Source organism: Manis javanica, chromosome 4, assembly GCF_040802235.1.
Source record: "Manis javanica isolate MJ-LG chromosome 4, MJ_LKY, whole genome shotgun sequence".
Classification (NCBI taxonomy): Eukaryota; Metazoa; Chordata; class Mammalia; order Pholidota; family Manidae; genus Manis; species Manis javanica.
The window spans coordinates 77,535,188-77,558,401 of record NC_133159.1 but is presented as its reverse complement, the minus strand read 5'-3'; the positions used below and the strand labels follow the sequence as shown (position 1 = coordinate 77,558,401).

The following is a 23,214-nucleotide window of genomic DNA, read 5'->3' as shown; positions in this document are numbered from 1 at the left end:
CCAAGCTCTTTCAGTTATTTTTCACTTTGTAAAACAAGCTGCTCCTTGGTTTCTCCTGACAGGGGCAGACAGAGTGGTTGTTAAAAGCATGGCCTCTTGGGTCAAGGCGGACCCCGATTTGAGCCCAGACCCTTTCCTTTACAAAATGTGACCTTGGGCAAGTCCCCTAACCTCTCTGGACCCCAGTTGCCTCATTTGCAAAATTCCTGAAATGTACTCATTTACTTTCCAGTCATAGTAAGTGTAAAATAATGAACACAATTAAGTCTTTCATGGTTGGGAGTCCTGTAAGAGCCCCAGCGTCATGGCCCTGAATATCAGCTCTCACTTTGGGGCTAGGTATTTAGAGAAGGTATGGGAAATTAGGCTGACCCCAGCTCACACTGTCCTCTTTCCTTTTTGAGATAAATACCTGGTGTTGGCATGTCTCTTCACTTGTTTCTAACTTCTAAGGATGAAACACTGATAAAAGAATTGTTGTCACAAAGAGGTCAGTGACATGATCCAGGAGAAGCACCCCTGCAGCCTGCACCTTAAACATGCTTTCTGTGAAGGCAGTATACTTAGGCTCAACTAGTTGACATGATAGGCAAACGGCAGCTAGTTTCCAGAAAAGTGAATGTTGAAATTTGGTAAAATAAATCTTTTTCGGGTATGTTTAGGGAGGTAACTGTTTGACAGAATACTGGTGCAAATAATACTGAGAGTCAAAGAAAATCCTCCTTATTTTTAAGAAAATAATTACCTTAGCATCTTTTTGGCAGGCTCAAATTAAAAAAAAAATATTGTGTCTGATTTCCTCTTTCAGTTACCTGCATTTAATCAGTTGGAGTCAGTTTATGTTTTTAATATTTGGGGAACACGATGCCTTTGGTTTTGGTATTACTCATTTGTGGCACCTTCCATGTGATAGAACAGTGAACGGAGCCACGGTCTCCTCAGCAGCATCATGTATAAGCACTCATCAGGCAGGCAGAGCCACGGCATACATGTCTTAATTTTAAAGTAATTGTTTGTGGTTCCTGTTTTGTTTTTTTTTTTAACTTTGAGAGGATCCCAGTTAACCATCATGTGTAATGATGGGGCATTAATTTGGTTTAGAGCACAGAGCCCAGCTCTGATTTTCTCAAGTCAGAGCTGTTTTGATGGCCTTCCCCTGGCATGGCAAGAAGGATGTTAGTGACCCGGGGTGTCTGCAGCCTTTGCTGCCTGGCACACCAACCAAATGTTTTTAATTTCAGAATAACAAAAACAGGAAAGGGAATCATGCTTTGAAAGGCAAAATATACGCTCCGTTTTAATTCCCTGCTGGAGTTCTTGTGTAAATGTTCTTTCAGCACTGACACTTCAATGGCTCTTTCTCTACCTGAGTCTGTGTGCTTGGCCTGGGGCAGACCTGGAGTTTCCTTTGCATGTCCCTACTTCACATATGAATCAGAAAGGCTAGAACTAAGACTGCTCATCCCAGCAAAGATCTGTTTATATTTCTCTCTGGCTGTACTCCTGTTCCAGGCCAATTTTGGACAATGCATGACAGCATTACTAAACAATTAGGTAATGTTTCACAATGTTCTGTTTTATTCCCCCAGTCGTTTTCATGCTTTGTGATTTCCTAACTCTCTGTCTCAGATGTGAATTCTGACTGTGCTGTGAAGAAAAGGTACCTGCTAATAAGAAGGCATACGTGTGTGCTTAGGGGAAAACAGTTCATAGTGACCTTGCTTCTAATGGTTCCTTTTGAGATGTCATGGTAAAGTGGAAAGAATCCTGGCTTCAGTGCCACAGAGCTGGATTCAAATCCCATCTCTAATTGTCATTACTCCTGGTTGATATTGGGCAATCCAGTTGAACTCTGAGTCTGTTTCCTCACCTGTGAAATGGGTATAATAACGGAACTCACCTTGAGAATTATTGTGAGGCTTAGCCAAGTTTGTTCATTCCTTTGTTCATTCGTTCGTTTGTTCATTTGTTCGTTCATTCGTTTGTTTGCTCGTTCATTCATTCATTCATTCAACAAGTACCTGTTAAGTGATACTATGTGTTTCATCTAAAGCACTCAGTTAAATTCCATGCACATGGGGAGTTCTCAGCTACCTGTTTTACCTTTGTGAGCCTCAGGTTCCCCTTCTATAACAAAAGAATAATAATGCCTATCTATCTCCTTATATTTTGGAGGAGAATTAAATAACGTAACATATGTAAAGCTCCTAGCACTGTGTCTGCCATGAAAAGGGAGTTCATCTTCCTTTCATGAGCACTCTTTAAATGTTTGTCTGTAGGAGCAATTAACTTCTCTAAACAAAGTGGAGACAAAGAAAATGTCTTCTGAAGGAATTATAAGGAACTCGATGGGGTAAATTTAAAGAAGAGCCCATTAAGCATGGGTGGTGTGTGTGTGTGTCTGTGTGTGTTGGGGTGGAGAATTGGCAGAAGGCACCCTCCAGGTGATAGAATGGTCTGAAGAGGTGCAGAGGGCAGTGCTTTGGGCAAAAAGGGGAATGTTAGAAGTGTCCACGTTGCCATGCCCAGCTCTAACTTTTTCTTCAGGTCTCTTAAAGACCACACATAGTCACATTTTGGAAAAACCTCAAAGAATGGGTAGAAAACATCAAAGAATAGGTAGAAACTTGTTAGAAATTTCCTGCTGTACTATTTCATGTAGCCTGAGGACTTCCAGGTTGATGATAGCTAGCTTGTTCTTAGAACAGACCTTTTAAAATCCCAGTGGGAATACACGCTACTCTCTCAGATTGCCCCCTTCCCTAGGCCCCCTCTCCTACACCAACAGTTCTGGTGCAAGTGTGTGTCGGTGGTAGGTGGGGAGAGGGAGGCACTCGGACTCTACCTAGCTCATCATCCTTCATGAAGATGTGGCTGGGAGTGAAGGCGGTGGTATTTGGAGACCTCCTTGAACACTTTCATTTGGAGCAGCCACACTGAGGACTTAAAAAAACCTGGGGACTCCCAGAAATACAGGTTGTGTAATTCTTTCACTGCTAGGAACCAACTTGTCTGCTATTGTCCCAAGCCTCCCTCCTTTACATATGTGTAGATAGATGTCCAGCCTTAAATCCCAAGGCATAATCCGAAGGCATATGACTTATACTGACAGCTTCTGGGTCTAATGTGGAAACATGTAAACAAACCATTCCGTATTGTACAGAAAGGGCAGGTTACAATTATGATGATAGTATTCTGGAAATACAGTATTTTCTCAGCTGTCCAGCAACATGAAAGACTAGGGCAGATGAGGCCAAGCAGTATTGTTCAAGCCTGTATTGCAACTCCAGCCAATCAAAACGATATGCTGCTTTGAAAGGCTGGACCAAGCTGTGCCTCACAAGCTGTTGACTGAATGAGTAAAACATTCTAAGAACAAATTGGATCCTTCTTTCCCTCATTTTAGTTTTCTTCCTTCCTTCTTTCACCTGTCTGTCCTTTCTTCCTTCTTTTCTCTTTAGCTCTTCCTTGCCCCCCAAGAGTTTTTCTGAATGAGAGTAAGAGCTTGAATCTCTGAAACTGACTTTTTGTAGATGGTTACAGAGCTTCATCAAAGCTCAGTCTGGTTCCTTTGCGTGTGACTGTGGTTGGCCCATCTGGCAGTTTCTCCTCAGATAAGCTCTTCGGGTAATAGGAAAATACTCTGAGTGAGAGCCTTTAATGTTTGAATTGAATATATGTGTCCTCAGCCAGTATCCCACAACCAAAGAGGCTGAGAGACCTTAGAGCCTGTGAATCTTCTATGGTTTTACAGTGGGAAAGGATTAATATTTAGTCATGTTAGGGGCAAACAGAATGGGAAACAAATGGGGAATTTAGGAAGAATGCTCATGTGTACAGGAGAAAATAATTGGGCATGGAAATTAAAGTGACTTTTATGCAGCATGAAAATGGCATAATCTGCACACTGGAAGGGCTTTCCAGCCCTGTGGGAGCAGTTGTTGAAGATGTGGTGCCTTCCCTTTGGGGCCCCCTCTGCGTCAGTCAGCCCCCTCACCACCTGACCTTCCATCTGACAAGGTCACTGCTGCAGGGGTCAGGTGACAGGGAAATTTCCCTTCCATGCCTTGATTACTCAGAGTCCTTTTATGTACTAGCCCAGAAAGATTTCTATCATTCAGTTTTAATTTTGTAACTGATTACAAAGTGAAAGCCAATTTTAAGACTTAACTTGTATTGCTGGATAAAATATGGGTAGTTAGAGGGATAGTAACCTAAATTAATTAGTATTTAGAACATAAAATCTAAGCATATTTAGTTAATAGATTTGGCAAATAAATACAATTGCAGGATTTCAAAATTGACCATAAATGATAAATGAAATAGAAACATTGGCTGTTTTACCATATAGAGTTTAATAGCTTACAAAGATGAGGTAGTCACCACACTGATGTGACTAGGTTGTACCTTCTTTCATTTAAATCTAGGGCATAGGACAGAGAAGCCAGTTTTTTTTGTTTTTGTTTTTGTTTGCAATATAACATTTATCTGCATACTTTATGGATAATTTTAAATAAAAATAAGGGAAATTTTAGTGTACCTATTTGATATGTGTATTAATAATGCAGACATTAACTCTGCAGTAACATACCAGGTAGACTTAGTGTGTAGCTACTTAGCTGTTGTTGGGTTATTTTTACTAACATTTAAACAACCTAAATGATATGAGTAAACAACATGAATAGATTTCTCTTAATCTACTGTTAAAGATTTTCATATCAGTGTTCTTAGCTCAAGGAAAACAGGGATCAAAATAATAAATAATTCTCTCATATACAATATACAATCTATTTGTTTCAGATATTTAGTCTTATTTAAAGCGCATTTAATTTTAGACTCCTGAGTGAAATTTTGGTCCTCTTTTCAGGCTCCGAATAGTGTTGGCTTTGGGAAAGAGAGTGAAAGATCCATGGTAATGACCAAATCAAAAAGAGATGACATTCCTTCAACCCAAGAGAGTCTGGTCCAGTGGGCTTTGGACAATGGCTATAGTCCAGTAACATCATACACAGTGGCTGCTGTGGCTAACAGATTTCATCTTCGGCTTGGAAACAATGGTAAGTATGTATTTTTTGTTTTTTAATTAAAAATACCACCCAGATGAAGCTTTCCAATGAGGAACTCATTTCAGCTTATGTGGTGCTGTTTTGCAAACTTGAATGATCCATTTGACTCCTTTTACTATAAAGCTTAAAGTTATCTAGTATTGTGATAGATTATTTTAAAGACACTATCTTTAATACAGACTTTTCAGTAACAGAGGTGATTGCATGGTGGACCACTTTGTTAGAGTTCATCGTCGCTGTGATTACATTAAGGATAGATTAGCCTGGCTCTTTCTCTGAGGCACCTGACAATCACTTACAGCTGAGATGCACAAAGGTTGGGACTGCAGGAAATCCTAGGTCAGGCTGTGTCTTCTAGGAAAAGAGTCACAGGGACCATCCATGTGCTGTCTTTTTCTATGCATGAGTATTACCCAAGTTTGATGGAGCAGAAAGCAGAAGCTTAAAAGTTTTTGAGGTTTTCTGACTCAGAGTTAGAGTTAGAAAGACTCAAATCCCAAGTTTTCTGATCCCCAGACCTGTTCCTCACCCCGTGGTCCTGCTACTGAGAGCAGTGCCATCAGGATGGAGGTCAGGAGTACAGGCCATTCAGAAGTTGCTTGACCTCTGAGCCTCGGGTTGTTCCTCCTCAGTGATATGGGGGAGCAGTAGACTTGCCTCACAGGGTTGTTGTGAAGGTTTTATCAAAGTACAAATTAAAAACTCTCCTGAGTTCTGGCTTCTTTGGAACCCATACAGCTGTGCGGTCTTTTTCAAAAAGATTGTACTGAGGGAGAGTTAACGTCTGCTGGTAATCTTCGCTCCCAACTCCCACTGAGCATCCTGCAAGTATCAGTCATACATCAGTTGGCTTTGGAGAGTGGATGTAGAGAAGCCTGGGGGAATTTTTTTTTCTCTGAATTGTTGAAAATATGACAAAACACTGAGTATTGATTGAATTCTCTGAGTTTGAAGAAATAAGTGTGCCTAAACAGCTTTTTCTCTTTTCCTTCAGGACTAGTTTCTAAAAGGCCAGGGTGCCCAGATACCTGTTAGAATTTAGCAGTCAAAAAGGAGGTAGCAAATAGTTTTAAAGTACCAATATTGTTTTAGAAAATCTTCAGAGAAACTATTCTAAAGAATCTTTAGATTTAAGGGAAGTATGTCAATGACAATTGAGTGGAATAATATTGTCCCACATAACTTAATTGACTCATAGATTTTTATAGTTTGTAGGGCCTTAGGAATCATCTAATCCAATGGTTCTCAACCTTGACTATCCATTGGAATCATACGGGGAGCTTTAAAAATTAATGATGACATGCCACTCCAGAGGGCCTGATATTTGGTTGGCTGAGCATAGGGATTTTTTTAAAGTTCCCAGAGTGATTTTAGTGTACAGCCAAAGTTGAGAACCACTGATCTAATCCACCGTCTTATTTAAAACTTGGGAAAAACTGAGGCACAGAGAATTAAGACAATGGCCCAGAGCCACACAGTTAGTTAGAAAGAACACCAAGATGAGAATTTAAGCTTCCAGACTCCTCCTCTCTTTGATATGGAGCTTATTAAAAGTAATTTTACAAGTGCCATTCTGTGCTAATGCCTCTGGTTCTTACCTCTGGATGAGGACTGTGGCCTGTGTCATACACTGATGGTGTTTTGTCTTTCTCTGTTACCTGCAGAGGAGATGAGAGATGAAGAAGTCCATACCATCCCTCCTGAGCTACAGATCCTTCTGGACCTGGACCACCCACCCATCCGGGGAGGGGCAGGCCGGAATGGAGGTTTCCCCTTTCCTTTCCCTGGTATCTCCAGGAGAGTCCAGAAAGAAGGGGGAGCAGATGGGGTCCCCCAGACAAAGGACCCTACCATCCCCAGCATACAGCTGTTTCCTGGTCTCAGGGAGCCTGAGGAGGCGCAGGGGAACAGGGAGGTCGCCCTGTCAGTCAAATGCGACAGTGAAAAGATGATGGTGGCTGTAGAGAAAGGTTCCGTGCAGGTCAGTGCGGTTGGTTTCTTAGAGGGGATAAGAGAAGCCTGCCTCTCTGCCCACCTCACCCCGCTATGTATCCGTTCTTTCCATCTAGCTCTTTCACTTTTGAACTCTGGAGACTTGATACTGTTTTCTCAGTTGGTTGGGCTCACTTCCTCTTGGCTGTGATTCTCACCCGGGTCCTGTTGTTCTTAGTAAGGGGAGGTTCCAGATCCTTGTGTGTCAATATTTTGCTATTGAGCTCCAAGGCCAACAAACACAGTCCTTGGGCTGTTGAGAGGTGGTAGGCTGGGAAAAGGTAAGGGGGGTGGGAGGGCATACAGGCTGTCAACAGATGCCCCTTGGTAGCCCAGGCCAAACGTGCACACTGTGTCTGCAGACTACCCCGGGGGCCCCCTTTCATTTCCTCGGTGGTGGTTGTTTCAGGCTGACAGCTATTCGGGGATAGAGCTCACCTTGCTGGATCCTACCTGCAAAGCCAAGATGAATGGCACTCACTTCATTCTGGAGTCTCCCCTGCACGGCTGTGGTACGCGGCACCGGTGGTCAGCCCCTGTTGGTGTGGTTTACTATAACTCCGTGAGTGTTCTTCAGAACGAAACTTGGCCCTTTGCCAGAGCCTTGCTGTGTGTTACCTTAAAATCAGTCTTAAAATTTCTGTGTAAATGAGGAGGGGCATATACCCCAGCTTTGAACAAAGCCAGTGTCAGGTCCCAACAAGACAGGATGTGCTTTGGCCCTGAACTCTGTTTTACTTATTTGCTTTATTGATGAATCTGTGGGAGTTGGGAGGCTCCGTTTCTCTGGGAGAGGCATTTGTGGTCAGTTCTTCCACACCTCCTTCCATCTCCTGGTGACAAAGGGTTCACTGGGGAGGTGCTTATGACCTCTCTCTGGCCAACAAGCAAGACCAAATGACCTGGTCCTTATGCAGGTAAAATTCAAGCCCAGGGCCCATCTGTGCAATTCAACTCACAAGATCGGTGCTCTCTGGCCTCATTTGAGTCTTTTCCAGAAGGGGGAGGACTTCTTCCTCCCTCATGAACAAAAGAGGCAAAAGAGGAAATCCAATAAGGGCCTTCAAGAAATTATTATTAAGTCTCTCTCCACCTCTGGGAAAGACCCTAAATTAAAGAAAATCTACTTCTGAAGTTACCCAGAGGGAGATCTCACAGATTACCCCAGTGATAATCCATTGTAATAGCTAACCTACCTTTGCAGAAATCATTCTTGTCAGTTCATCTAAATCTTTTCTCTTCCAATTAAACCTATTCTTGCAGAGAAAGACACAAGGCAGTGCATATTAAAAGAATTTGAAACATAAAATCTAAGAGAATTTATAATGTTAATTTTGCCACTCAGGTTGTACTTTTGATGGTAAAAATAAGGCCCAGAGATCCCTGTGTGCAGCTTTGACGCAGTGCGCGCATCTGTGCTCTTAGCGCCTAGTCCAGTTTAGCATGGGGTGGGGTGGGGCGCAACCGCGTGTTCATGTCTGTTCCACTTCTGGTCGGTAGACGGCGCTTGACCCAGCCGCAGAAAAGACTGATGATCAGGTGTCCCGTCAGTGTGGCTCATGTGGGACCGACCTACCTCTCCCGTGAGCCCAAGTTTATTGTTCCTCAGACAATCTTAGAATGTTTTAACTGGAAAGAATCCTAAGATGATTCCTTCAACTTCCTCACTTTAGAGGTGAGGAAATTGTGAACTCCAGGGGGCTAAGAGACTTGCTTAGATTTGAGGAACTAGTTAATGGCAGAGCCAGGACTGGACCCAGCTTCCTGACCTCTTATCCGCTAATCTTTCCCCACCACCAGGCTGGCCTAATCTCCCTTTGTTACTGGAATAATTTGTTAACCTTTGACCTTTATGATGAGCACCCTCCTGCCAATTCTAACACTAATTTTCTTTCAATTATCCAGTTTATTTTTTCCCAGATATAGTTAATGTTACATTACTGATATACTTGATTTTGGAATTTTAAACTTGTGTCTAAATTAACACCAATAAGAGGCTGTGGTATCTGTTAAATTTAAGGGTCATTTGCTTCAGAAGAGAAAGGTGTATCATGAGCCCTTAAATTCCTTCCTTCTCATATACATGTGTGTATATCTATTTTATTAGTAGTAGTATTGTTGTTAATATTGTTACTGTGATACCTAGAGTAAGCAATATCCTAGCTACTTGCCTTAGCTGTTTTGAGTTCAGAGAATGTTTTCGCTGTTTGTTCCAGTTATAATTATTTTTAGTAATTTTCATACATACTGTATATTTTTGTTTTGTGACATATACTATAAGCATGTGAAGTGAAAATCACATTAAAAATACCATGATTACCCTACATATGCAAAGAAATTAGGATTTTATTTATGGAATCATCATCCTTTCCTTGGGTGAATTTTTTCATGTTATCTAGAACTATCTAGAATGTTCTTTCCTGCATCTAGACACCATCCAGAAAATACTAGAGAAAAAATGAAGAAAGGATAGAGGATTGCAATAGAAAAGATGAAAAGAGAATGGCTCAGGAATAAACGTTAGGACCTTTCTTTTAACTCAAGTGAAACTATACAAATCTCAATGGATACAAATACCAAGAGCTCCTTACATTAGCCAGCTCTTAGTATTCCTTACGATTTTCAGTACAAAGAGAAGCCCCCTAAGAAGTCCCTTCCCTACAGCATAGGTGGTCCTCCTGACAGCCCCACTAAGCCCCATTTCATAGTTCAAGTTTTAATTTGAACGTGCATTGGGTTTCTCTTTATTTTTCATCTCTTTGAAGATGAAATCCTAAGAAAGCGGTTTTTTTTTCAAGTTAGATTTCCAGTTTGTATCCAAATCATTACATGGGGGTTTGTGTGAGATAGACCCAAACACATGTGACTTGGTGTTTTTCTGACACTGTGCTGTTTGCCTTTTAGATTGTGATACAAGTTCCATCCCCTGGGGATAGTAGTGGTTGGCCAGATGGTTATGAAGACTTGGAGTCGGGTGATAATGGATTTCCAGGAGATACAGATGAAGGAGATACTTCCATCCTCAGCCGACCTGAAATTGTGGTGGTAAGTATTTGTTTGCAGGTGTGGAGAATGTTATCTTTTGGGTTGGCTTTAGTTAGGAACTGTAAGGGGAAAAAAATGGGTCTTAAAGGCCTAAGCTCATAAAGCTGCAGGGCCATCATCTTTGATTGGACTGTGATTTATTTCTCTTTGGTCTTTTCCAGTTTAACTGCAGCCTGAGGCAGATGAGGAATCCCAGTAGCTTCCCGGACCCTCCCAATAGAAACATCACCTTCAACATGGAGCTGTACAACACTGACCTCTTTCTGGTGCCCTCGCAGGGCGTCTTCTCTGTGGCAGAGAACGGACACATTTATGTTGAGGTGAGAGACCTGAAAGTTAGCTGTGAACTTTTAGGTTAGTGCCAAGTTGTAGTAGCTCCCTGGAGCACGAGCTACAGCTTCCTGGAGCAGGCCTCTTCCTGTTCTTCCTCACTGCCCTTGATCAGCTCTGGGTGAGGGCTTGGCTCAGAAAACACTTCTAGGTGGATTTCTGAGCAAAGCAGGAAAGTTCAAAGATTTGCTACATGACACTAAATGGAGACAGTGGTTTATAGATGAATGTTTTTTTAGATATTGGCAGTGTGAATTCTAATAAAGCCCTATCCTTGCTTTGTCCTTTGTGTTTATGGAGCAGCAGTTCAGTAGTTACAGTGTCAGAGTTAACCATGGAATATTTCAGACCATCTCACATATTATCTTTTAAAGCATACACACTTTAGCGAAATCTGTGTGCACCATATCTCATGAAAACTGTTTTTTTCTAGACCGTTATCTAAATGTATCTAGAAACTCATAAAACTGCTTCCTATTTACCACGGTAATAGTTGTGCATAGCATAAGTCTGTGGAATGACTGCAAAAATAATTGATAGTGGTGGTGTTAATAATGAAATAACAACAGCTAACGTTTATTGCAGATTTATTTTGTGCCAAACTCAGTTATAGTGTTACAGTGATTTTATTTTCAAAGCAATCCTATGAAACAGGACTGTTACTATCCCCATCTTATGGATGAGGAAACTGAGGCCAGACTTGTCTAAGGTCACACAGGTGGCACCCAGTAGAGTTCATACTCCTGCAGTTGGCTCCAGAGCCACACTGCTTTCCACACTGGATGCTATTGTCATGTATCCTCAAAGGATCATTTGAAAGGGGAGAAAATGTAATTTCTTAGCAGTTCAAATATCCAGGTTCACAGACTGGATTCTCTAGAGAAAGAGAAATTTTCTTATGGCCCCAGGATGTCTGCTGGTCTTACAGGGACACAGTCATCGATGAGCTGATTTTGGTGCTAAGCTGCAAGCTGGTGTTCTCCTTCACTGTGGGGGGAGTGAGAAGCTTACAGGGTTGAAATGGGATACTTCCATATATTAAAAGTGACCTCAGTGCACATATTTCTATTTTAGAAAGATGAATAGCTCACATTTGTACTGATTCTGGGACAGAGCCCACTGGCTCTAGACATTTTCCTGGATCTCTTCTCTGTTTTGATTCCCTGTTCTGAGAGGTCTTCTCTTTCTTTGGGTACACTTTCCATCTCCACTGGGGAAAATATACTGCTTTCTGCATGCTGTTGCTAATCATAGATCTCTTCTAATCCAAGATCATCTTCTAGTTTTTCTGGCTGCACAACCCACACGTGCAGGTGGTCAGTGACTCCCTGTTGTGCTTCGGGTGTTAGGGGTTCTGCCCTACTGCAGTTTGTTCTTTTCCAAATGTGTGCCTGGCTTCATTCACAGCTTTGCAGCCTTGTGCTAATCAGTAGCCAGCCTTCCTCCTGTTACCCTCCCCTGGGTGTTTGGTTTTCTCCCTGCTGCCCTCAGGACTGCCTTACTTAAAATACCATTTTTTTTGTTCTTTTAATTCCTGTTTTCTCATTTATACCTTTTACCATATCATCTGTAATTTTTTGTAATTAAGTTGCATCAAAGACATTGTCAGGTGATGAAAAAGAAATGGACCAAATCCTTTTGCTACCATTTTAATATCAAGTACATTGAGGAGAATTTGGAGAGGGGGAACGGTTATAAGCAGCTTTATTTTAAAATTGTTTTAAACTACCTCAAGTATGAGAGAGAACCTAAATATTTTGCTAAATAAAATAGCAGCCATGCCTTATCTCTGTTTCTCAGTTTGGACTCCACAGTTGATGAGAAAATTTTTTGCTTCGGCTAAATCATTGGCTTGGTCATAGGAACTATTTCCAGGTTTCTTCTCAAGCTGTCCTTGTCACATCCACTCCCGGAGTCCTAGACCACAGTCCCTTCCTTTAATCCAAGACGTTACCAGGTTTGCCACCTGGTCTTGGGTCAGCTGTGGGTGACAGCTGGTGACATAATGGCAGCTTTTCTTTTAGTCTTGGGAAATTTAAAAAAAACTGCTCATAACCCTGCAAATTTGAATCTAGAATAGTACTAGTAACCATAGCTGGTATTTACCGACTATCTGGAGCTGTGTTGTTTGCATGTGGTTTTGACTTCACGCATCCTCCCAATAACTATCAAGTAGGCATAACACCCTCCTGATGCAGGGAAGGAAACAGGCACGGGGTTCCTCGCGTGTAGGTGGTGGAGCACACAGTTTCCTGGAGCTCGCTTCACTCCAAAGTCATAGACCCTCTGCTACTCATTTCCAGTACATTTTAGAGTAAGAGACTTAGTGATGATACTTCTTACCCCCAACGAACTTTTGTATCAATCTTCTGCTATTGCACACTTTCTCTGTGATTGGAGAGGGGACTTGGATTTGTTGTGTCGCATGTTTTTGCATTGTGGGTTCTGAGTTCATGTGTAAAGGGTACTCTTTACTTAGGAGATATGCAACTTGCCATCTCTCCAAGATCATATATGAAATATTGCCCAAATAATAAAATGTGAATACTTACAGACTACAAACACCACTTCCTGGAAAGATTCTTACCAAGTGTTCTCCCAAGGCCACATCTTGGGCCTGGTTGAGTTGACCTTTGGACTACTGTGAAATAGAAAAGAGAAAATGAACTTGACGTCAGAGAACCTTGGTTTAAGCCTTGGTTTTACCCAGTGCTTGCTCGATACCATTGTGAACGAGTCATCTGCTGGGTGTCCAGTTTTTTCCTCCTTTTATAAAATGGAGATGAAAATATTTATCTCACAAGATTGTTCTGAGGGATTAAGCTTTCTATTTTTTACTTTTACTCAGGTACACACAGTAAAATGAGAGATTAAGCTTTAAGGCAGAATAAAAGGACATGATCATTGTTAAAGTGTGTTGTAAGTTAACCAATAGGGAGCTTTCAAAATAGTGTCATGTCCTTAAAGCCCCATTTGATGCCGGGGATTCCCCTGGGTATCTTAGAATGGAAAGTGTGTTTATATCTCCATGAAAGGATTTTGGAGCTATTGGCTTATGGCTACAGACTAACTTCATTTCTAAAGTGTTTTAGTTTATTTTGATCTTAAGTTTAGTCAAGGAATGAGGCATGAAGGGGAGAGGCATTTCACACAGTGATCCATATGTCACCAGATGGAGAATCCAGTCTGGGCTGGGGGATTTTAGCTGACTTCAAGATAGTTGAGGTTTGAATTCTGTTTACACTTGGCCAAACACTATTTCCTGTTTCTTAAGAAAAGAACCTTAACAAGAGTTGGACATAGCCCATACAAATGTTTTGTAAGAGGGAAGTGTAAATGAGTTGGAAACCCTTCCAGATTAGATTTCCCTTAAAATACCCTTGGGGCTTAAAGAGTGGAGGGAGAGTACTTGGCAAGACTGGGTTTGGACCTGTGATCAGCTGGGACACTTTGCCAGGCCCATGATTGCCACCAGATTGCTCCGTCCCTGACATCCAGCCCCAGAGACCGGCTCTGCCTGCTTGCTGTGAACAGGACTAAAGATTGAATCTGCAGCTTTGCTGCAGTGCTGTAGGCTCACTCTGATTTGCTGCAGCTTAGAAGTTTCAGCCCTCCCTGACTAGGTTAAGTAGATTCTGCCTCTGTACTTCATTTTTTGAGCCATCTTTATAAAAGAGCTTGCCTTACAAGTGATACACTATAAAGATATGATGCATTATTATAGCAGTAGAAGCTTTGCCTGTCGTGTTTTATTTGTTTTGGAAAATCCACTTTAGGTGCATGATGTGGGTTTATTTTTATCTCCCAGAGGATTTATGGAAGATTGAAGAGACTTACTCATCTTGTATTGGAATCTTCCAGACTGGCATTTGAACTAAATAATTCACTGTCACCCTCCATTTCAAGTTTAAATGGGAAATATCTCCTTCTTCAATGAATGTATATTTTTGTAACTAGAAAGAAGACTATATAAGTGTGTTATGAAAATAAAGCAATGTCTCTCATCAGAAGGGCCTTATTGTCATGTTACCCTTGTGCCTAAAATAAAAGTGAGATGCTAACTGGTTTCTGAATTGATTGTTCTGTTCTTTTGTAGGTGTCTGTGACTAAGGCTGACCAAGAATTGGGATTTGCCATCCAAACATGTTTTATCTCTCCGTATTCAAACCCTGATAGGATGTCTGATTACACCATCATTGAGAACATTTGTCCTAAAGATGAATCAGTGAAGTTCTACAACCCCAGGAGAGTACACTTTCCTGTCCCGCAAGCCGAGGTGGATAAGAAGAGATTCAGCTTTGTTTTTAAGCCTGTTTTCAACACCTCCCTGCTCTTTCTGCAGTGTGAACTCACACTGTGTACCAAGAAGGGAAAGGACCCCCAGAAGTTACCTAAGGTTAGTGGGCCTTTATCCATTTGTCCTGTTATTTTGACATTTTTAGGTGAAGCAGTGGCCTACCGGAGAATTTTAATCACAAGTTATTGCAGGTTGAGGTTTTTGGTTTGGTAACTGCCCAACTGAAGTAATAAAGTCTGTGATAGTAGGGAACTGTGAGTTTTATGGAGTCTTAGAGAAGAAATCCTGACGGTATGATTTTTTTTTCCATGCATGCTATTTAATAGTATCTTACGAATGATAAATCAAGACTGTTTTCCACTGAGGGAGAGGCCTGGCTTTATCTTTGCTATTCAGATAGTGTGCAGTGCCAAAAGTACAGAGAGCCGAGAGGACAAGTTCAGTGTAAGGATTAATTTTTCCAGAACCTGCTGAGACTTGTATTACAATTGTTTTTTGACCTTCTCTGTGTGAATTATAAGGTTGACTTGTCTCAGGAGGACTTCTAAGGGAAACTAACAAATATTTAATTTCTCAGTTTCATATCAGTTCATCATGTTTGCTTCATGTCACTCTCTGTATCAAACCAGTACATTCTGTTGCCGCAACAGAAATTAAAACCCTTTGATCTTGCTGAAATGGCTACTATAGAGGAGATCTGCAAGATTAATTATGATATCTCATTCGTTTGGCCCTGTGCAAGAAAGATGTGTTCTGCCATAGTTTTGTTGCTGTGATCTGCTATATTTATGTATAATTTCATACGTGCATTTATTCTATATCTTATATAGAGTAAGCCAACTTCTAATACTTTTGTACTTGTGTATCAATCAATGTCTAAAATTTGAATAATTGAGCTGTATCATTAGTAATGTATGTATATGGAATTCTCTCAATGTAAGAGAGAGGTGTAGAAGTAGAAGGGGAAATCATCATTATCAGATAGATTACTGTTGATCTGAATCCTCTGTGCTATTACATTCCCCTGGGCATTCATTTCTCTGATAACACCAAAGAAAACTATAATACATATGAAAATATAGCAAATCTGATCAAAATCATTAGGGAGTATGAATATATGAGGTGATTTGGACTGTTCATTAGGTTGCTTTTGGAAACACTGATGCCTTAGTTGAGTGGCCTTCACCTTCCAGGACCGCTGGTGGACTTTGGTAGAGAGCCACGGGGAAACCGAGCGCTTGCTTGGCTGCAGGCTGCAGCTGCTCTCTGCTGGCGGGGGAGAACTTCTAGGAGGGGAGACTGGCAGTTACCAGGGGTCTTTACTGATGGTTTTGGCTATTTTTCTTTCTGAGTGTGGCCTGCAGAAGTCCACAGTGCATTAATCTGTGAAAATTAGTCCTATTATTTCCTTCTAGAACATTCTAAGGAGAGCTCTAAGTCCTAGGGACATGGGATATGACCTTAAACCTAAAGTCACTGATTACACCCAAGGCAAGATACAGTGGAAAGAGCATGAAGACTGGGAGGGAAGGCCTGCTACTTACTGAAGGAACTTTAGACAAGTCTTTTGCCCTCTCAGATCCTGCATGTCCCCATCTACAGAACTGAAATAATAGTACCTGGCCTCCTTCCTGGGTAGATGAGCAAATGAAACAGCAGATATGACAAGAGCCCACCGTTTATAAAGCAGCGGCTTAGGATGAACTGTTAACCATTGTCTTCCTATTTACTGCTTATAATCAATATTGCCATATTTCTAGTTATTTCTGAGCTCTTTCTGAGACAATACTCAGGGCCAAAGAATCTTTTCAGAAGAGTTCTTGAAGATTGTTGAGTGCAACCCTGCCCTTTGCTGATGCAGCTGAGGCCAGAGGTTACGTGTCTTGCCCAGGGTTAGGCGGTGAGTTAGATGCAGAATCATTCATTCATTCATACTCTTACTTAATTGAAGAACCAGTAGCAAAGTAAGAAGGCTGTTCTTAAAATGCAAATATTTCAATAATGATGCCTCTTCACAGAAAATCCATTGTTTCCCTCTACAAGACTTTTCTCTGTTGGGTATTTTTTTTGAGAACAGAGTTGTTGTATATGTTGCTCAGAGCAGCAGTGACAGTAAAACCAAAAAGTCTTTGCTCTTTGCAATTGGAAGAGCTGGAAGTTAATTAGCTTTTGGGGTCAGCTTTGCTGTAAACTTTTAAAATGATTGATATATTTCTTCTTACAATGAAAGTGGGTAGATGTCATTCATATTAGAGCTTCATCTATTGATGAGCATAGACAAGGGGCCAAAGCTATTTTACAGAAAAAGGTATTAGAGAATGATCATACTTCTGAAAAACAGATACACTGGGCTTGGGCATGCTAGTTGTACATTGGGTCCTTGAAATAGCTAGAAGCAGCTGGTCTCTTGGCCCCCACACCTGGGCACGACTCCCCAGGAATCCATTTTGGAGCACTGGAAGCAGATGACCCTGGAAAGCTTCATTCTGCACGAGCCTCTATCAGGATTAGAAAACCAAACAAACTTGACAACATGATTATCTTTTTGGACAACAAATGTAAAATCTGTCACTTTTGTAATGCAGTACACAAAGTTTCCCACAATCACAAATCACAAACATGAACCATTTATGTGAAGCCCGCTTGGTGAAGGGCCAACATTTGTCATATAGTTTCTTTATTTTTCAGACTAAATAACACTAAAACCTCTAGTTGTTTTGTGGGAAGATGTGGGGAATAGAAAATATTCATAAGCCATCCGGTGATATTTGCATCTTCAAGTACAGCTGAGAATACACTGGGCCTGCTACTATATCTCTGAGATTATTGGTCGTTCTTTGGAAAACACCCAACTCTCCTGTGTGTCTGTGGTAAACAGCTGCGAGCGATCTGATGAGGGGCACAGAACAACTGTGCAGGCTGACTGGTGAAGGTCCTTTCAAGTGACCCCCCAACTGTGTGCTCTGCTCCCCCGCAGTGTGTGCCTCCTGATGAAGCCTGCACCTCGCTAGATGCCTCGATGATTTGGGCCATGATGCAGAATAAGAAGACCTTCACCAAGCCTCTTGCTGTGATCCATCAAGAAGTAGCATCTAAAGGTGTGGCTCTGGGGAGGCTCAGTCAGAGAATGGCAGCCCCAGGGCTGCTCGTGAAGAAGTTTCAGTGCTGTAAATCAAAGTTCAGTTTGTATTCAGAAGATAAATTAAGGGCAGTTAGTAACATTAGAAAAGAATTCTGTTGAGAGTCTTATGTAGATGATTCTCCTCTTGCTGTATAGCTGAGTTGTTAGGATACATGTTGGTGATACATGATTACCTCTTGATATAGTAGATTAGAATCAAAGTTGTCCCTGTCCCAGTGTCTCTCTCCTTTGCATTCAACCGTGCTTCTAGGAGGACGCAAGAAAGGGTTAGAGTTGCACACAGTCCAGTCAACAGCCCACCTGCCCATGGTCATGCTGACTACCAGCAATTGCAGTGCTTTGTCAAGATTGTGGATGCCTTGGGGATAGATGTTAATGTCTATGAAAACACCATCCATCTTAGATGTGAAGTGTTCTCAGAAGGCTGAGAACCACTGTCATTTTAAATGCATTTTTATAATTCAGGTTTCAGGATTATACGCAGTCACATTTGTTGCTTGACACCAAGGGCACCTCTTCCTGCACACACAGGAACATCCAGGATTCTGCTTCCTCTAGGGAAAAGAAGGGATGTGTCCTAAAAGGCTTCAGGACCTGGAGGACAGGTGGGGAAAATCCAGACCTGAAACAGGCCAAGCCAGCCACACCAGCAGAGAAGTAGAGTGGGGTCCGTCGGGTGATAGGAATGGATGCACGGCTCTGTGGACTGCAAGGAGAGCATGAGATGGGGCAGGCATAGCAGCTCTGCGGGCATGGGCAAGCAGGAGCACACCGCCAGCTGTCAGCATCTGAGTAGGTGGAACCAAACGCTAAGCTGTCTTGTCTAGGTAGTTAGAATTGTCATTGTCTAGAAGCAACTTGACTAGCCAGAAACATTGTCTGAGGGTGCTAGGCCAAGAGCATTAAAGTGGGTTCCAAGCCTCTGGGATTAGATTATTTTGGGACTCGGGGCCCCCGGGGCCACCTTCCACCACCCCTATGGGCAGAGAGGAGCCTGGCAACAAGGGCCTGACACCAGAGCAGCCTGACTCCACCTGCTGGGCAGTGGCCGGGAGGCCTGCGGGGGGAGCTGACACCACACGTGGGCTTGGGGGCAGCCCCCGGGTGTCATTTCTGATCTGGGTGTTGTTGGATTTGGCAAGACTAGGCAGCCGGGACTGCCCCGAAGCGGACAGGACCTAATGGAACAGTGGCATGCGGCTGCTGTCCAGGCTCTTCTTTGGTCAAGTGATCTCTGTGTGATGATGCAGAGCCATTCCTGTAGTCTATCTGGTGGTGGCATCTACCCCTTCTTAGGAACTTGCTTATTTTGGAAAAGCAGGAGAGTGCAGTGGGGAGGAGGGGGGGTGCGGGGGGCTGGCTCAGAGCCAGGAGCCCGGGGAAGAGCTCTTAGCTTTCCCTGCGGGCTGTTCTGGGACTTCAGGGATCCTCCACGTTTCGTGGGTTTCAGTTTTCTCTATTGGTAAAGGAGGGGTTTGTTGGAAGTCTGTTGACTTCCACAGACCCTTTCATCTGTATATTCAGATACACTGTTTGAAGAAGCAAAGTGGTTTGGAATTCATTCCCCAGCCATCCTGAATGGTGTGAAAGAAATGTACATAGTAGATGTTTATTGGTTCCTCAGCAGCATTTTTGTTGTCTGTTTTACTGTTATTGGTTGCTTTTTAACCATTTGAAACAACTGTAACATATACAGTCTTGCTATAATTGCTATAAATGGATTGCCCAGATATTTCCATGTTTATTAGGCCAATGGAAAGGAAATAAGAATGAATTAATTGAGTTGCAAAGTCTCTCACAATTTGATAAGAGCTGGCTGTTTTGTACTGTGAAAGCGGTTTAGCAGTACCCACTCTCTGTCTCTCTTACCTGTTTCGAGAGAGGTATTTCTGTTGGTCATTGAAGGCAGCAGCTTGCTCTTTCCTTTGCCAGACAGTTACTAAGGCATCAATATTGCAGTGGTATGACTTCCAGTAATTCATTCATCTTTTTTTTCAGTCTGGTGGTATTTTTCCAAGTAACTCCTCTTGTAAATTAGGTAATTACCTTTATTTAAACTTAGTGTAATTATCCTGAAAGTTCAGGGTATTTTTTTTTTTTACATCAAAGTTCAACAGGAAAGTTTTACAAATATCAAAGCAGTTTCATGAGATTTGCTAATTGGGCTAGATTTTAGTGGAAAAGCATGCAGTGAAAAAAGTTTATTGCTTAGGTTTGTTAAACAAGTCCAGGAGGTTAGATTGTAGGCCAGCTTCCTGGGAACTATATGCAAATATGCTTTCTATGCACTGCATGGGGTAAGTTTTTTGACAGTTTTTAGCTCTCTGAGTGACTCCTTCCACCTCTTACATTTATTTTCATTTGACTCTAAACTCATTTCCCCTCAATGCAGGCCACTGGAGTCTGTGCTTTCCCCTTGCCCCTCAGCCTGTTGGAAAGGGACTGTGTCCATTTTCTGAGTGGCATTGGTCTATTTGAATAGTAACAGGGCACAAACGTCCTTCCTGCCTGGTAGCTTTGTGTGTGAGTGGTAGGAAGACGCAGATACTACAGTATCTCTGGCAGTGAGCAGATCTCCTCCTGGGATTAGCTTTTTGGGTAAGACTCCCTGACCTGTGGGATGGTACACTGGCCTTTTAAGTACACAGGCGCTCTGTGAAGGCTGTGCTGAAATTCCAGCTCCTTTGGTACATTTTGCTTCTCAACTCTTGGGTGTTCTGGGGCAGTAGATAAAAAGGCTCTGACTATCAACTGCACGAACCAGGAGAGGTCTGCTCTCTTCCTACCAATGCCAATAGCATAGACACATTTCTAGCAGTTTCTTCCTTCTGTGGACAGAGGGAATAGGCCACCAAAACTAAAAAAGTTCTAGGTCCCCCTCTGGGCCACTGAACAGACTTTACTGAACCTCTACAGCACAGCTTTGCCACCTTTGATCTCTCAGTTCCTGGGGAACCAGCACTGGCTTAACTTTCTTTGGCTGCTTAAACTTTGCGGCAATCAGTGATGGTGTTGGTGATGGAGATGATGATGATTATCCAACAGTTAGTGAGCATTTACTCAGTACAGAGCTCTGTGCTAAATGCTCTATGTGGATAATCTCCTTAATCCTCACAGCCCCTCTGAGGCAAATATAGAACAAAGTAATGAGGCCGGCCAAGGTCACACCACATATAAATACATGGTGCATCTGGGGTTCAAATCCAGGCATGTTAATACCAGAGTCTGTTCTCATAAACTTATCCTAGATGGAGGTTGATTCTAGTTTTTAATAAAAACTACAGGCAACATAAGCATCTATCTCTTCCCACCCTGCTTCCCACCCCTTTCCTCTGTTCATGCCATATCACTTTGGTGTCCAAGTTAACAACCAAATTCTCTAATGATCATGAACTGAAAAGAAGATACAGAATTCTAGAAAAAAAAAAACCTGTTCCCTTGGTGAGTAAGATGATAGGAAACTATTTAAGAGAGTATTCCAGTTGAGGAGGAGTTGTGTGACTGAATTGGAACACAAAAAGCCCAGAAAACGTGAATAGTTTATGCATATTATGGCTTATGGCAAAACAATTAAAATAGTTGAGGTGGTGCCATCCTACCATATTTTCTGAAATATTTTGGAGTATAGGCATGTTAGAGCTGTTTGCTTTGGATTCTATGACCACTTTTTATAGCATTTGAGAACACGTGGGCTTACACAATAAAAATGGTTATGCCACGTCAGTGATAATTTTTGAAAATGGTCAAAGAGAAGAGTTATTGCTCTGAAATTTTGGGCACATATACAAAAAAGAAAAAGAAACACCAAAGAACAATAAATATCATCCTTAAATTTGCTGTGATTGATTACATGCAATATGTAATTCTTAGCAAATCAAATGTTAAAATACTGACATTTTTACCACATGACTTTTTAAAAGTAAGTGTGCTCAGGATAGCACCGGGCATATCATAGGTGCTCAGTAAATGTTAATTTCCTTTCCTTTCTCCGAACCTCTCAGCCAAACTAGTTTTTTTGGTGGGCTGGGGTGAGTGGAAGGGAAAGTTGTGAGTGTCAATTGGAAGTTAATCCAAGAGAGGCGTTACTTTTTGGAACACATTTGATTTTTCCAGAGCAGAAATATTCTAAAGTACCAGCCAGATTTTGTCCTCAGGCTGAGGTAGAGATGAGGGGAAGCTGAGCAGAAAGATGGTGGAAATGTTTAATTGACACGCCAAGACATTCAGTTTCTGTGCAGAAAGGGAGAGGGATAGCACAGGGTTTTGGGGTTTTTTTGTTTTTGTTTTTTAATTCAATGTGCTTCAAAATGTGAATTAAATTTTCACTTTGGAAAATTTCAAACATATATATAAAAGTAGACAGAATAGTACAATGAACCCCCACAGACCCGTCATCTGGTTTCAACAATTACCAGTTCATAACCAATCTTGTTTTGTTACTTTCTGTCCCTGGATTGTTTTGAAGGCAACCCAGACATTTCACCATGTACCATGTGCGCCTCTAGAGTTAGGAATTGTCAGAAGATCTTGACGGTCAGCTCATTTAGGAAAACCGCTGAAAGCCACATGAAGGGTTGTGTTGCTGGGGAATGTACCCAATAATAAGATGTACATGATATTTATGGTAATTTATTCCCAAAAATGTATATGAGTACCTGCTGTGTGCTCCCATAAAGTAAACAAATTATCCTGTCTTTAAGGCCTGTACAGTCTAGTGCAGCCTTTTACAGCCCTGGCACTGTGGACACTTTGGGAGGATAAATCTTTGTTGTGGGGAACGACCTGTGACTTGTAAGATGTTGAGCAGCACCCCTGGCCTCTGCCACTATATGCCTGTAGCAAACCTCTCCACCACCAGTGTGACAACCCAAAATATCTCTGCACATTAACAGATGTCCTCGGGGGTGGGGACCAAAGATCACGTGGGGGGAGAACTGCTGATCTAGTGGAAGGGTACAGATGAATGACAGGCAATTGCATTAGCACCGTATATATTCAAAGAACCCGAGAAAAGGGGTTCATTTACAGTGAAATAAGTAAAAAGCTATCTTAAATGGGGCCGGCGCGAAGGCCGCCTGAGTCTCTGGCTTCTTCATCTCCTCCTTTCTCCCTCCATGCCAGTTACCAATAGATATGGGTACCAGTTGACACCTTGTTTTCCTGTGGGCTGCTTAATCCTACCATGTTTAGAACTGAATTGAAATCTGGAGGCCAAAAGCTGTGGTCAGTCACTCATGCATAACCCAGAAATGCCCCATTTATGAAAACCATGCCTAACAATCTGAGGAGGGAAATTTTGGTTCTAGAGGCAGACCAAAATTTGGTCAGAGTATATGAGAAAG

At 42.0% G+C, this 23,214-nt stretch overlaps 1 protein-coding gene across 4 annotated transcripts in view; it reads left to right on the top strand.

Moving 5' to 3' along the window:
• TGFBR3 (transforming growth factor beta receptor 3) overlaps nucleotides 1-23,214 on the top strand; it is a 184,828-nt gene that overhangs the window by 142,264 nt on the left and 19,350 nt on the right. For all 4 annotated transcript variants that reach the window (XM_073234265.1, XM_073234266.1, XM_036997991.2 and 1 more), the window contains 7 exons: nucleotides 4,868-5,057; nucleotides 6,731-7,047; nucleotides 7,468-7,620; nucleotides 9,963-10,103; nucleotides 10,265-10,423; nucleotides 14,530-14,829; nucleotides 17,708-17,828. In XM_073234265.1, coding sequence (XP_073090366.1) covers nucleotides 4,868-5,057; nucleotides 6,731-7,047; nucleotides 7,468-7,620; nucleotides 9,963-10,103; nucleotides 10,265-10,423; nucleotides 14,530-14,829; nucleotides 17,708-17,828 — 1,381 coding nt within the window. The remainder of the gene's footprint in view (nucleotides 1-4,867; nucleotides 5,058-6,730; nucleotides 7,048-7,467; nucleotides 7,621-9,962; nucleotides 10,104-10,264; nucleotides 10,424-14,529; nucleotides 14,830-17,707; nucleotides 17,829-23,214) is intronic.